At 37.2% G+C, this 12,834-nt stretch overlaps 2 protein-coding genes across 2 annotated transcripts; both read left to right on the top strand.

The window, feature by feature from the left end:
* The first annotated feature begins 2,186 nt into the window (after positions 1–2,186).
* LOC137715042 (oligopeptide transporter 1) lies at positions 2,187–8,358 on the top strand. Its single transcript, XM_068454257.2, has 7 exons — positions 2,187–2,758; positions 3,257–3,699; positions 5,898–5,995; positions 6,090–6,662; positions 6,770–7,037; positions 7,205–7,387; positions 7,527–8,358. Exons 1-7 carry the CDS (start codon positions 2,692–2,694, stop codon positions 8,145–8,147), a joined length of 2,253 nt encoding a protein of 750 aa, XP_068310358.2. The 5' UTR covers positions 2,187–2,691; the 3' UTR covers positions 8,148–8,358.
* A 488-nt stretch (positions 8,359–8,846) lies between these two features.
* LOC137714154 (oligopeptide transporter 1-like) lies at positions 8,847–12,821 on the top strand. The gene is made up of 7 exons (XM_068453434.2): positions 8,847–9,066; positions 9,252–9,694; positions 10,138–10,235; positions 10,373–10,945; positions 11,180–11,447; positions 11,608–11,790; positions 11,912–12,821. Exons 1-7 carry the CDS (start codon positions 9,000–9,002, stop codon positions 12,530–12,532), a joined length of 2,253 nt encoding a protein of 750 aa, XP_068309535.2. The 5' UTR covers positions 8,847–8,999; the 3' UTR covers positions 12,533–12,821.
* The last annotated feature ends 13 nt before the right edge of the window (positions 12,822–12,834 follow it).

Raw genomic sequence — 12,834 nt, 5'->3', positions numbered from 1 at the left:
TCCGTCCCAATAAATAATGCAGAAAGATATTCTCAACTGATTTACGAAGATAGAAAATTGGAGTGGTATGTGAAGGATGGGATCTAGCCAAGTTGCAGCGAGGGAATGTTTCTTTCAATCCAAACCTTGAAATAATTAGTAATAAGTCCAAATGGCACCAAGGGGTATGGTAAAGATTCCATTTGGATCCAAATTGTGAGGGTCCTAAGGATCTTCACATCTCAATCATTCATCATGTATCATATGGTCAAAAATCATTTGACTTTTTTTATATTTAAAATTAAACACAAATAATACCTGACGAAAACTGGCTGCACGATATACAATGGACATGTTATTTTTCAAATTATAGTCCTTTTAATTTAGGGAGTTTTAACGAAAAGCCCACGGTACTATTCACTTTAACAAAAAAACCACATTTTTACACTAAAAAGTCAATTATGGTACTATTCATTTTACCATTTATTTTGTCCTTATCGTTAAAACTCAAAGTTTTCAAGTCTTTTTCATTAGTTTTCTTTTTAATCTATCTTGTTGATGGTGACCATCATGGCAGATTGGTAAATATAAATCTGAATAGTTGTTACTTAATACTACGGTATAATGATATTTTTCTTCACTAATAAATGAAAAGTTTTATATTCAAATCTCATAGATGACGAGTTTAATAATAATAATAATAATAATCTAATGACCAACCTTAACACTGTGTTAAGCTTGTTTGAAATTACTTTTATAGGAAATGCTTTGGTTAGAAGTGTTTTGTTGGAAGAATGCCGATTGCATGTAAAAAAATTAAGTTCTGTACGTAGAACACACTTCGAAGTGCTTTCGAAAGAAAGTTTTAGGTGCTTCATTAGAAACCGTTTATATGACTCATAAGACCTTTTAAGTATGTTTGTAAAACGCAATTAACCACTCATTAAGTTGTCAGACAACAGTTTTAATCCGTCTACTTTTAAACATGTCCTTGGTGAATACGCATCATTCATAAAATTTACACTCCAGATCCTGAAATTTGGAAGTCAATATACTAAATAGTTCTTTACTTTAATTAATACTATAAAACCGAGTTAAAGTGGTATTATATTTAATGTCTTTCTAGATAAAGTATCACAATGCCCCTTCCCTTCCCATGTGTGATGGAATCATGGGCAAGAAAGCTTCCACGTTTTAATATTCACACCTCACATTTCAATTCTCCAACTATAGTAACCCTAATTATTATTTGTTTACCACCACGGGATGATTTAATAATTGAAAACAAATTTCAGACATGTATTTTACACAACATGTTATACATTTGATTCTTAGCACTAATGAATTATATGGCAATGACCAGAGAAGATTCAAATGACTTTGTGAGTCTTCATTACCCTAAAAAAAGTAAACTGTTACGACTAAATCACGGGCTAACCTTTTAAAACATTATTATTTGCCATCTTCCAAACTATTGACTTACATCACTTGAGTTGGAAGTTATAGCAGCTCTCAATTAGTCCCATAATAATTTCAATTTTCCAACCACCTCTGATTTTAATTTTTCCTTTTTTATTACACTTAGCTGTCATCCCCCAAGATTGGAGTCCACATCTACCACTCACTGTCAGCACACAAGCCTCCTCCGCTGTCCACATACTATCTTATCTTCCACATGAATTATTTTTTGACGAAATCAGTAGTTTTCATTGTAGACAGATCCAACATCCTAAAATTCATTTATTTTCAACTCTTTATGAAGAACAAATTTTTTAGCGTGACGGTTACACTATAACATGAGACTAGTATTCAGTGAGATTGTCGCATTACGAAACAAAGGTTCGAGACCATAAGTCACTGGGTGGTGAGACCTGATACAGGGGTGTGACGTATTTTTTGTTTGTGCAGGCAGTCGGGTGAGGCATGGTTCAAATGTTTGTATTGAAAGTTTTTCTTGAGAGCAAAAGGAGGATCGACCTCGAGATTTTTTCTAACATTATATTACCAATTTATGTAACATAAAATAAGTGGACAATAACTTTAATATTTCACAAAAGTATAAGATAGATATATAAATATATATATATATATATATAACATTAATAAATAAATAAATTTATTATAACTGAACTAATATCACTTACACTGAAAATTTCTTCTCTTTTGGGTTATAAGTAGTTTGTATTAATCTTTGGGGGTAAAGACAAGACAAGTTGTCCTTTTCTTCATTTTCTCGTCCCCTCATCTCCTGCACAGTGCACATGAAGATTTGTCCAAGATTCCTGCTTACCCACGAACATATTTTAGGATCCTTAAAAAAATCCACAGTATGCAACTCCATTTTACAAGTCAAATTAATCATGGTATAAGTACACAATAACCATCATCAAATTACATAAACCCAAAAAGAAGGGGAGGTTGTGTATTTGTCCCTTAGCTAAGCTACTAGTAGTACTACTGCATCACACACCAGGGAGCTGAGGGCAAAAGAAAAGTAAAAAACTGGTTTCTTGAAAAAGAAACTACCGGCATTGCTTTATTTCTAGGCACCCCATTTCAAGCTTGTGAACCGCAAAATTTGACTAAACAAAGAAGAAGGTTTGCATCTTTATAAAATTGGTGATGTGGGTTTGCAGCCATTGAGGGGTTTGCAAGGGAGAGAGAGAGAGAGAGAGAGAGAGAGAGAGAGAGAGAGATAGGAGACAGAGAGAGATGGGTAGTTATGTAGAGGATGGAGTTCCTCGTGAAGCAAGGCAGCAATCAAATGTTGATGTAATTGGTAAGTCCCTCTAAGCCAGTAGTAATTAATCTCTCTCTGTTTTATTAATCTCAATATGTTTATGCAAAACTGGAAAATGGCAAAGATTAAAAAAGATTTCATGGAGTTGTGTATTTTTTTCATGTTTTGATGTATAAATATGCATTTTATATGTAAAAAATCGATATACAATTGCCAAAGATGTGTTCTTGAACAGATGTCAAAGAGAGAGGATTGAGAGCCATGAAATTTTAATCAGTCTAAAACAAAAGATTCTACCTTTCGAATCTCTCTGTTTTATTAATCTCAACATGTTTGTGCAGAACTGGTAATGTCAAGGCTGGATCAAGATTTGATAGAATTATGAACTTTCCAAGTTTTGATGTATTCTTCACTTTTTTGAAATGTTTCTTAAGTTTAAAGAAATAGGATTTATTTATTTTTAGCAAATCTTCTAAGAACAAGCGGTTCTTGCAAATTTTAATTTGCAATGTGGCCAATTTTTTGTTGATGCATCAGATGATGAAGTGAATGACAACCCAATAGAGCAAGTGAGGCTAACAGTTCCAATAACCGATGACCCTTCACAGCCGACCTTGACGTTTCGAACATGGGTTCTTGGGATCATTTCATGCTCTGTTCTTGCTTTTGTCAACCAGTTTTTTGGGTACCGCCAGAATCAACTCTACGTTTCTTCACTCTCTGCGCAAATTCTTGTCCTACCTGTGGGGAAGCTGATGGCTGCTACCCTTCCGCAGAAATCAATCCGGTTCCCGTTTACAAATTGGTCTTTTTCGCTGAATCCGGGGCCTTTCAACTTGAAAGAACATGTGCTGATCACCATCTTCGCCAACTCTGGATCGAACAGCGTTTACGCTGTTGGCATCATCACGATTGTCATGGCTTTCTACCACAGAAAATTGCATCCTGCAGCTGCCTTCTTGTTAGCACAAACCACTCAGGTAAATTTAGACACCAATTGCTAATTTGTGAGTTGTGACCATTGTTCTAAAAATCTCACCTAGATCCTGCTTAGGCGCTAGGCGGCTGGCGGCTGACCATCATATGATTAATCCCTAAGCGTTTGAAAATTAAGAAATGGCGCTTAGGCCTACTTAGGCTCCCGCCTAGCTCGCCCAGACCCTCTTAGGTCGTGACTCTCACTTAGATAGAATATGGATAACTTCTATTTTGCATTATGTTATAATACTTTATAATCTATATGTTATTCTATCATGCAATTTATGTATCTTAATGTAATTATGTATTTTTTAAGTATAAGCTGCCACATATTTATATGATATCTAATAAATGAGAAATTTTATTTAACCCCATCTAACATTTTTCTACGCCCAACTTAAATTTTAAATGTTAATTGTTTATTTTACCCTATTGCATAATTACTATTCAGTACAAAATGAAATTAATAATAAAAATCAAATTTATCAATAGACCCACATACTATAATTAAACCCTATCATCACCTTTTGTTTATCCTACGTTTAAATAGACTAAAACCCTAACAACTCTGATAGAGAAAAACAAGTTTTTCATTTGATGGATGGTGATTTTGAAGTTTTTAATTCTCCAAGTAAGTTATGACTCAATTTATGGATATTTTGTTTGTTTGCTTCTTCTTTGGATTAAAATTTTCATACTTTTTATATTATATTGTATTTGTTTTTCTCTGCCGTCTGTATGCACCCCAAAACACCAGTGCAAGGACTTTTGATTAGTATTGCAAAGACATAAAACTTGATTCTTGGTGCAAATAAAGATTGCTCAACCTTAACCACGAACTAGTGGGTGGCATGTCTTGCACCCTTTTTATTCGAAGTAGCTCCAATTTGTTTATTTGTTTATTAACATAGCAGCAAAACACCCAACCCTATGTCACTTCAAAGTTTCTTAAAAAGAACATAAAAAGGCTCGATTTAAAAATGACTGAACAGGAGCTTGCATAACATTCTCTTGGCAAATTCAAGTCTATGGAATGATCTCTTGGATCCCAAGTCCATGGATGGGTTGTGGTAGCAAAAAGAAAAAAAGCAGCCATGGAAATGCTAATCCTATACGGCATATGCAATTATAGAGGGGCAAATGACGCCTCTTTTAAAAAGAAAAACATTCAATTAGAGATGTTATTTTATAAAGGGAATGGGTGTAAAGATACTTTTACATTTTGAATTGGGTTTGAGATGGTAGTTTAGGTAATAAATTTGGGTTTAAAGAGATATTAATTCTTTAATAAAAAAAGGGGAAACTTGATATAAGTCCAATTTTTTTAGTCAATAGTAGGAATAGTCCAATTTTTTAAAATAAGTCCAATTCCTTAAATTTAATTATTTAATTATCAATAATTATCTATTCAATGATAAGATTTATTATAAAAATCAAATTTCTTCCTAATTATCTCTTTGATTATTTCCTTTTATTTTTATTTTTTATTATTTCTTGTTCTTCCTCCTGCTTTAAACCCCATTTATAGATTTTATTTTTAATTTTTATAATCAACCTATATCACAGGTTAATTATTTTTATGTTTCTATATGACAGATTCTTTTTTATAATCAACATGTCACAAATTAATGTGTCTTGCTTGTAGGTATATTATGTTTTTTCCTACCTTTTAGTTAGGTTTCATATCTCGCTTACAGGTATAATATATATTCATATATTTGTTACTTGAGTTAAGGTAGAATGTTTTGTAGATAATTTATGTTATTATATTAGTTTTTGTTGTTGCAAGATATTAATTAGATTTTTTGGAGTTGAAAAATGCATAATATTAGAAGATTTTTAATTGATTTTTAATATTTTAAAAAAATATAAAATGAGTATAAAAGAAATAAAAACATGTAATTAGATAATTGAACTCTCTCCTAAAAACCATCTATGTTTTTGGACCTAGATCGAAAAGCGCCATAAAAAAAAAAAAGGGTGAATAGAGTAAGTTGAGTGTAAAAAGAGGTTATATGGGTTCAAATAAAAATTCCCATAATAAGTTTACTTAATTCCGTCTATAAGTGCTTAGTCCCTAGTCCAACGCCCGACTGGTGCCTAACTTCTTTTTGAACCTAGGTTGTGACTACTGTTGTTTGATAAATGTGCAAGTTTTCGTGTTGTGAAATTCATGTGTTCAGAATGTGAAAACCTTCAGATGCTTGGGTATGGATGGGCTGGCATTTTCAGAAAATACCTTGTTGACTCTCCTTACATGTGGTGGCCTTCAAATCTTGTTCAAGTCTCTCTTTTCAGGTATTTTTATTGTTTTTCTTTTTTCACTTGAAACCGAATAGCATTTCTTCAATTTTCTGTAAATAATGGAAGAATTTAATGATTTGAATGGCAGGGCATTGCACGAAAAGGAGAAGAGGCCGAAGGGAGGCCGGACTAGGCTGCAGTTCTTCTTCATGGTTTTCATCTGCAGCTTTGCTTACTACATTGTTCCGAGTTTTCTTTTCCCCTCCATTTCCGCTTTCTCCTTTGTTTGCTGGATATGGAAGGACTCCATCACCGCTCAACAGATTGGTTCCGGCATGCATGGGCTTGGCATTGGCTCATTCGGCTTTGATTGGTCTACTGTTGCCGGTTTCTTAGGCAGCCCTTTAGCCACTCCTGGATTTGCGATCATTAACATCTTAATTGGTTTTGTATTGATTGTTTATGTTGTCACCCCCATTGCCTACTGGAACAACGCATACGAAGCTCAAAAATTTCCAATCTTTACGTCACACACTTACGATTCCAGTGGCCAGATCTATAACATTTCCAGAGTTCTAGATCAGAAAAATTTCGATATTAACATGGTAGGGTATGACGGTTACAGTAAACTCTATCTCAGCACCTTCTTTGCCTTCACTTATGGGCTGAGCTTTGCCACTCTGACGGCTACTATTTCGCACGTTGCTCTCTTCCACGGAAGGTAATTATGTGGATTTCGACACCAGTTTTAAACTCAACTGAACAAATATTTCTTTGCATCTAAACTTGAGCATTTTTTTTTTTCATGTGACATGTATACATGAACAGAACGATTTGGAAGATGTGGAAAAAGACAACTAGTGCAGTGAAAGATCAAATCGGTGACATCCATACCCGACTGATGAAGAAGAACTATGACTCAGTGCCTCAATGGTGGTTTCAAATCATCCTTGTTTCTATGGTTGCTCTTGCTGTCTTTAGTTGTGAAGGTTTCGGAAAACAGCTCCAACTTCCATGGTGGGGAGTTTTAATGGCTTGCGGCATTGCCCTATTTTTCACCTTACCTATCGGCATTATTCAAGCCACAACAAACCAGGTACGTCCATAACACACGGACAAATCATTTGTACGCATCAAACAGAAGAAGAAAATGTTAATTATGAACGATATAATCAGAGTGCACCACATACCTTTGTTGCACATTTTCTTCGAAGCGTGTCATATTAAGTTCTGATTTCTCATTTGATTATGTTTGTTCTGCAGCAAGTGGGGCTTAATGTGATCACAGAGCTAATTATCGGGTACATTTATCCCGGGAGGCCTCTTGCTAATGTGGCTTTCAAGACCTATGGATATATCAGCATGTCACAGGCACTCATGTTTCTTAGTGACTTCAAATTAGGCCACTATATGAAGATCCCTCCTAAGTCCATGTTTGTTGTGCAGGTAATTTAATTACGTTTATCGCATTAACTAACGATTGGTTTGATAACCATTTCAGTTTTCAGCTCTCAAACGGGCTCTAATTGTTCATATTTGTGACATAATTACTTGTACCTATTTTCCCCCTTATCTGCTTCTTCAGTTAGTTGGAACGCTAGTAGCTTCAAGTGTCTACTTTGGCACATCCTGGTGGCTTCTCACAAGCATCGAGTACATCTGCGATCCATCGAAGCTGCCAGAGGGAAGTCCGTGGACATGCCCTGGTGACGATGTGTTCTACAATGCTTCGATCATATGGGGGGTCATAGGCCCACTCAGGATGTTCGGCAGCAAAGGTGTCTACCCGGAAATGAACTGGTTCTTCCTCATTGGCTTGCTTGCACCCGTTCCGATTTGGTTCCTCTCCAAAAAGTTCCCCAATCGGAAGTGGATTAAGCTCATAAACATGCCGATCATTCTGGGGGCAACGGGAAACATGCCGCCTGCTAGGGCTGTGAACTATTTGACATGGATTTCAGTTGGGATTTTCTTCAACATCTACGTGTACCGAAAGTACAAGGGGTGGTGGGCTAGACATAACTACATTCTATCTGCTGCTTTGGATGCTGGTGTGGCATTCACAGCTGTTCTTCTGTATTTCACCCTTCAAACCAAGGATATAATGGGGCCCAGCTGGTGGGGTCTCGAAGTGGATGACCATTGTCCGCTGGCCACGTGCCCAACGGCGCCAGGTGTAGTTGCCAAAGGTTGTCCAGTTCACTAAGATATGATTCGGAAATCAAAACCTTAAAACCCTAAATGTGTGACATTGTAATATTGCAAAACCATATATAGGCCAGTTCTGGTAGATTGGTGGAGAAAGATATGAATATGTAAAGTTAATTGAACAAATTTGGTTTTAGTATTCAAAATTTGAAACTAGTGAATGTAAACATGCTTTAATTTTGAAATAAGTAGCACATAATTGATAATTACCAGATAGTGTAACAACACAACATTATTAAGTACGAACCAATCAAATAATAGGCCAGCAACTCAAATGTTTAGTAATATTCATGACTAAACTTGAGGTCTAGTATTCGGTTTCCTCTCTCCAGATCGGTACATGGGACATTTTATTATGCATGGTACTTAATTAATGTGCGTGCTGATGTCATTAATGCTAAGTTTACATTATGTCAAAACTTTTTCGGTCAGATGCATATAAGAATTTTTCAACATTACATTTGTTTTCCAAATTTAGATTTTTGTGTCTTTGACCAATACCTTCATTACAAATTAAGAGTTTAGGCTGAACCAGATTTTAGGCCTACAAAACGGTTTTTTTGAAAAAGCGTTGCTATTAGGACCACAATTTTTTCTCACCACTATCTCCGCTGGTCAGATCTCGAATAGAAGAAGTGACACCAATTGCACCAAGTGACTCTCAACTCTATAAAAGCTCGTCAACAAGATGATCAATAAATGTACTTCCAATAATTTGATTCTCAAGGATCATGAATTCAACCTCTGTGTGTGTGCACTGGAGACACTAGCATACATAAAACTAGTTTGAGAGGCTTTGTTATTTGTTTGAAGGAGAAACAAAGACAGTGAAGGAGGCAAAGAAGGACCGATGACGGTGAAGTACGACGATGACATACCTGGCGGGAAGTCTCACTTCAACATCGACGTCATCGTCGGTAAGCGCGCGCACACCCCCCCCCCCCCGGGGAAAAAAAAAAACAAAAAAACAAAAAAAAAAATCGATCCATTTCTTCTTACAGTCATACCACACTTCGATACATGCACACATTCCTTTTTTTCCCTTTATGTTTTTGTTGCGTTTAACGAGTGATTTTTGTATACATGTTGCACATGCAAACAGATGAAGAAGTGAATGACTGCCCAATTGAGCAAGTTAGGCTAACGGTTCCAACCACAGACGACCCATCGGAGCCGACCATGACGTTCCGGACATGGGTTCTCGGCCTACTATCATGCGTTATTCTTGCTTTCGTGAACCAATTTTTCGGGTACCGGCAAAATCATCTATACGTTTCTTCAGTCTCGGCCCAAATCGTAGTCCTCCCCCTAGGAAAGCTGATGGCGGCGGTCCTTCCTGCGACGGAGTTCCAAGTCCCATTTACAAAATGGTCGTTTTCTTTGAATCCGGGACCTTTCAGTATGAAAGAACATGTTTTGATCACTATATTTGCAAACTCTGGATCAAACAGTGTTTATGCAGTTAACATTATCACAATTGTCAAGGCTTACTACCACAGAGATATTCACATCATGGCAGCCTTCTTGTTATCTCAAACCACTCAGGCAAGTTTTTGTACCCCATTTTCATACCACACTTTGAATAAAAGTTAGTATAGGGGGGACCCGCTCGAAGAAAACCTTAAGACCAGACTTTTGGTATGTGGAGCGGCCCGTACACCTTAGTTAAAAGATAATATGTGTTACAGAATTTGAATCATTGAGAAAAACTTATAACACAAGCTATGTTTTGATTGGAAAACACGAATGTCACTCAAACTAACACGTGGCAGGGGAAGTAAGATCCTTGCCTAGGGTTTTCTCTAAAATGGGCATCGCATCACAATTTTTCTTAAATACCCATAGGCATTTAATGTCAACACATATTTGACTGTTGGGTTTGATTCAACGGACTTAGTCATTCTGTTTAAACCGTTGGGTCAAATTCTATGGTCAAATATGCCAGTTTAAACCACATCAAGCATTACTTTTATGAATATTTTTTTCAGATGCTTGGATATGGATGGGCTGGATTATTCAGAAAATTTCTTGTTGACTCACCCTACATGTGGTGGCCTTCAAATCTTGTTCAAGTCTCTCTATTCAGGTACATATATGATCGATTTTATCAAAAGAGACGATCGTAACTCAAGCAGTTAAGAGTATCCAGACCTGTTTTCAAAGTTCTGTGTTTGATTCCCGCTCCTTGAATTAACTAAATCATAAAATGTGAATTAATGGCAGGGCATTGCATGAAAGGGAAAAGAGACCCAAAGGAGGCAGAACCAGGATGCAATTCTTCATCATTGTTTTCGTATGCAGCTTTGCGTACTACATTGTCCCAAGCTTATTCTTCCCTTCCCTAACAGCTCTCTCCTTCGTCTGTTGGATTTGGAAGGACTCCATCACTGCGCAACAGATTGGTTCCGGCCTCAAGGGCCTCGGAATTGGCTCGTTTGCCCTCGACTGGTCCACCATCGCCGCCTTCCTGGGCAGCCCTCTAGCCTACCCAGATGTTGCTGTGATCAACATGCTAATTGGCTTTGTTCTGATTTTTTACATCATTTTGCCTATTACGTATTGGACCAATACCTATGATGCAAAGAAATTCCCAATCTTTTCCTCCCAGACATTTGATGTTGATGGCCAAAAGTACAACGTTTCGAGAATTCTCAATAAGAAAACTTTCGATATCGATTTGCCCCGGTATAACAGTTACAGTAAACTCCACCTCAGTACCTTCTTTGCCCTCACCTATGGCTGGGGCTTTGCCACTCTTACATCGACTATTTCACATGTTGGACTCTATCATGGAAAGTAAGTTTTTCTCTTTTTCGACGTTAAAAGTTGGGATAGTTACTAGCATAACTCGCATGATATGATGCGGTAAAGAAATGTGATCTCCCTAACATTACCTTAACTCAGACGAAGAAATTGAAACCTAACCTATCGCTCGTAATCTCCTATACACGAACTCTGCAATATTTCTTAAGAACTAATAACTTTTTCCTTGTTATCTTCTTTTATGGGACATGGATCATGAAAAAACAGAGAAATCTGGCATCTGTGGAGAAAGACGACCGGTGCAGTGAAAAATCAGCTCGGCGACGTCCACACAAGACTTATGAAGAGGAACTATGAACCAGTCCCAGAATGGTGGTTCCAGATAATCCTTGTTTTCATGGTTGGTCTTGCCATCTTTACCTGTGAAGGTTTCGGCAAACAGCTCCAACTTCCATGGTGGGGAGTTTTACTCGCCTGTACCATTGCACTAGCTTTCACCCTACCCATCGGAGTTATTGCCGCTACAACAAACATGGTACGGCCAACCCTAGATACAGCATTTGTGTATTACATTGAATACGTAGATACATGAACATGCCTACAAATATCTTACCTATACCCGGGTTTAATAAAGTCGAAGCGTGTTCCAAGGACTACTAATACCTTTTATGCTCATTTCAATATTTACTGTGCAGCAACCAGGGCTCAACATAATTACAGAGTTAATTATCGGGTACATTTATCCCGGGAGGCCTCTGGCTAATGTGGCTTTCAAGACCTATGGATATATCAGCATGTCACAGGCACTCATGTTTCTTGGTGACTTCAAATTAGGCCACTATATGAAGATCCCCCCCAAGTCCATGTTTATAGTGCAGGTAACCATCGACAGACTCCTAGTAGTAATAATAATATTAGTAATGTTTGTTTCGTTTTTCATATGATATAATGAAACAGAAACACATAGTTACATGCAATTGTCCATTTTTGTATGTTCAGTTAGCCGGAACAGTGACGGCTACAAGTGCCTTCTTTGGTACATCATGGTGGCTTCTCACTACTGTGAAGAACATCTGTGATCCAGCAAACTTGCCAGCGGGAAGTCCGTGGACATGCCCGGGTGATGATGTGTTCTACAATGCTTCAATCATATGGGGAGTCATAGGCCCACTCAGAATGTTCACTAAGAAAGGAAACTACCCAGAGTTGAACTGGTTCTTCCTCCTCGGCTTTCTGTCACCTATTCCCGGTTGGCTACTCCACAAAAAATTCCCCAATAAGAAGTGGATTCGGCACATAAACATGCCTATAATCCTTGGATCAACCGGTGTCATGCCACCAGCGAAAGCCATAAACTATTTGTCATGGTTTTCAGTTGCACTCGTTTTCAACTTGTATGTTTACAGAAAGCACAAGGGGTGGTGGGCTAGGCATAACTATATCCTATCTGCTGCTTTGGATGCCGGTGTGGCCTTTACAGCAGTTACCCTATATGTCACCCTCCAATCCAAGGAAATTATGGGTCCAAAGTGGTGGGGTCTGGACCAAGACGACCATTGTCCGTTGGCCAAGTGTCCTACTGCACCAGGGATAAGGACTAAGGGATGTCCAGTTCTCTAAGATATGCTCAAAATCATCCTAGAATGTTTGCAAATCATAGCCCAGTCTTCTAGTTTTTTATGATAATGATGATGATGATGATGATGTTATTCACCATCATGGCAGTTCAGAAAGATGTAGCGGCTTAGTGAATTAGTTTGAATTACTTTGCAGACAAGTTTTATTCTTGTGCAATTAAATAGTTTGTTTATTTTTCATAATTTGGAGCCAGAGATTCAAAGTAATCTTTAAAACTGAAAAATGTATTGTCACTGAAAATGATGTTAGTTGAACTGTATAATGTTCTTAATTAGGAGTGTAGA

The sequence above is a fragment of the Pyrus communis genome, chromosome 3 (assembly GCF_041283825.1).
Source record: "Pyrus communis isolate YQ-2024b chromosome 3, ASM4128382v1, whole genome shotgun sequence".
In the NCBI taxonomy this organism is placed as follows: domain Eukaryota; kingdom Viridiplantae; phylum Streptophyta; class Magnoliopsida; order Rosales; family Rosaceae; genus Pyrus; species Pyrus communis.
The sequence above is the reverse complement of the archived record's forward strand: the minus strand, read 5'-3'. Positions and strand labels throughout refer to the sequence as shown.

Bases quoted from the DNA above. Each gene is read 5' to 3' on its own strand.
- LOC137714154 (XM_068453434.2), top strand. From the start codon at position 9,000: ATGACGGTGAAGTACGACGATGACATACCTGGCGGGAAGTCTCACTTC. The intron at 9,695-10,137 runs GCAAGTTTTTGT...TATTTTTTTCAG, and splicing joins TGTTATCTCAAACCACTCAG to ATGCTTGGATATGGATGGGC. The intron at 10,946-11,179 runs GTAAGTTTTTCT...ATGAAAAAACAG, and splicing joins GTTGGACTCTATCATGGAAA to AGAAATCTGGCATCTGTGGA.
- LOC137715042 (XM_068454257.2), top strand. From the start codon at position 2,692: ATGGGTAGTTATGTAGAGGATGGAGTTCCTCGTGAAGCAAGGCAGCAA. The intron at 2,759-3,256 runs GTAAGTCCCTCT...TTGATGCATCAG, and splicing joins ATCAAATGTTGATGTAATTG to ATGATGAAGTGAATGACAAC. The intron at 7,388-7,526 runs GTAATTTAATTA...CTGCTTCTTCAG, and splicing joins AGTCCATGTTTGTTGTGCAG to TTAGTTGGAACGCTAGTAGC.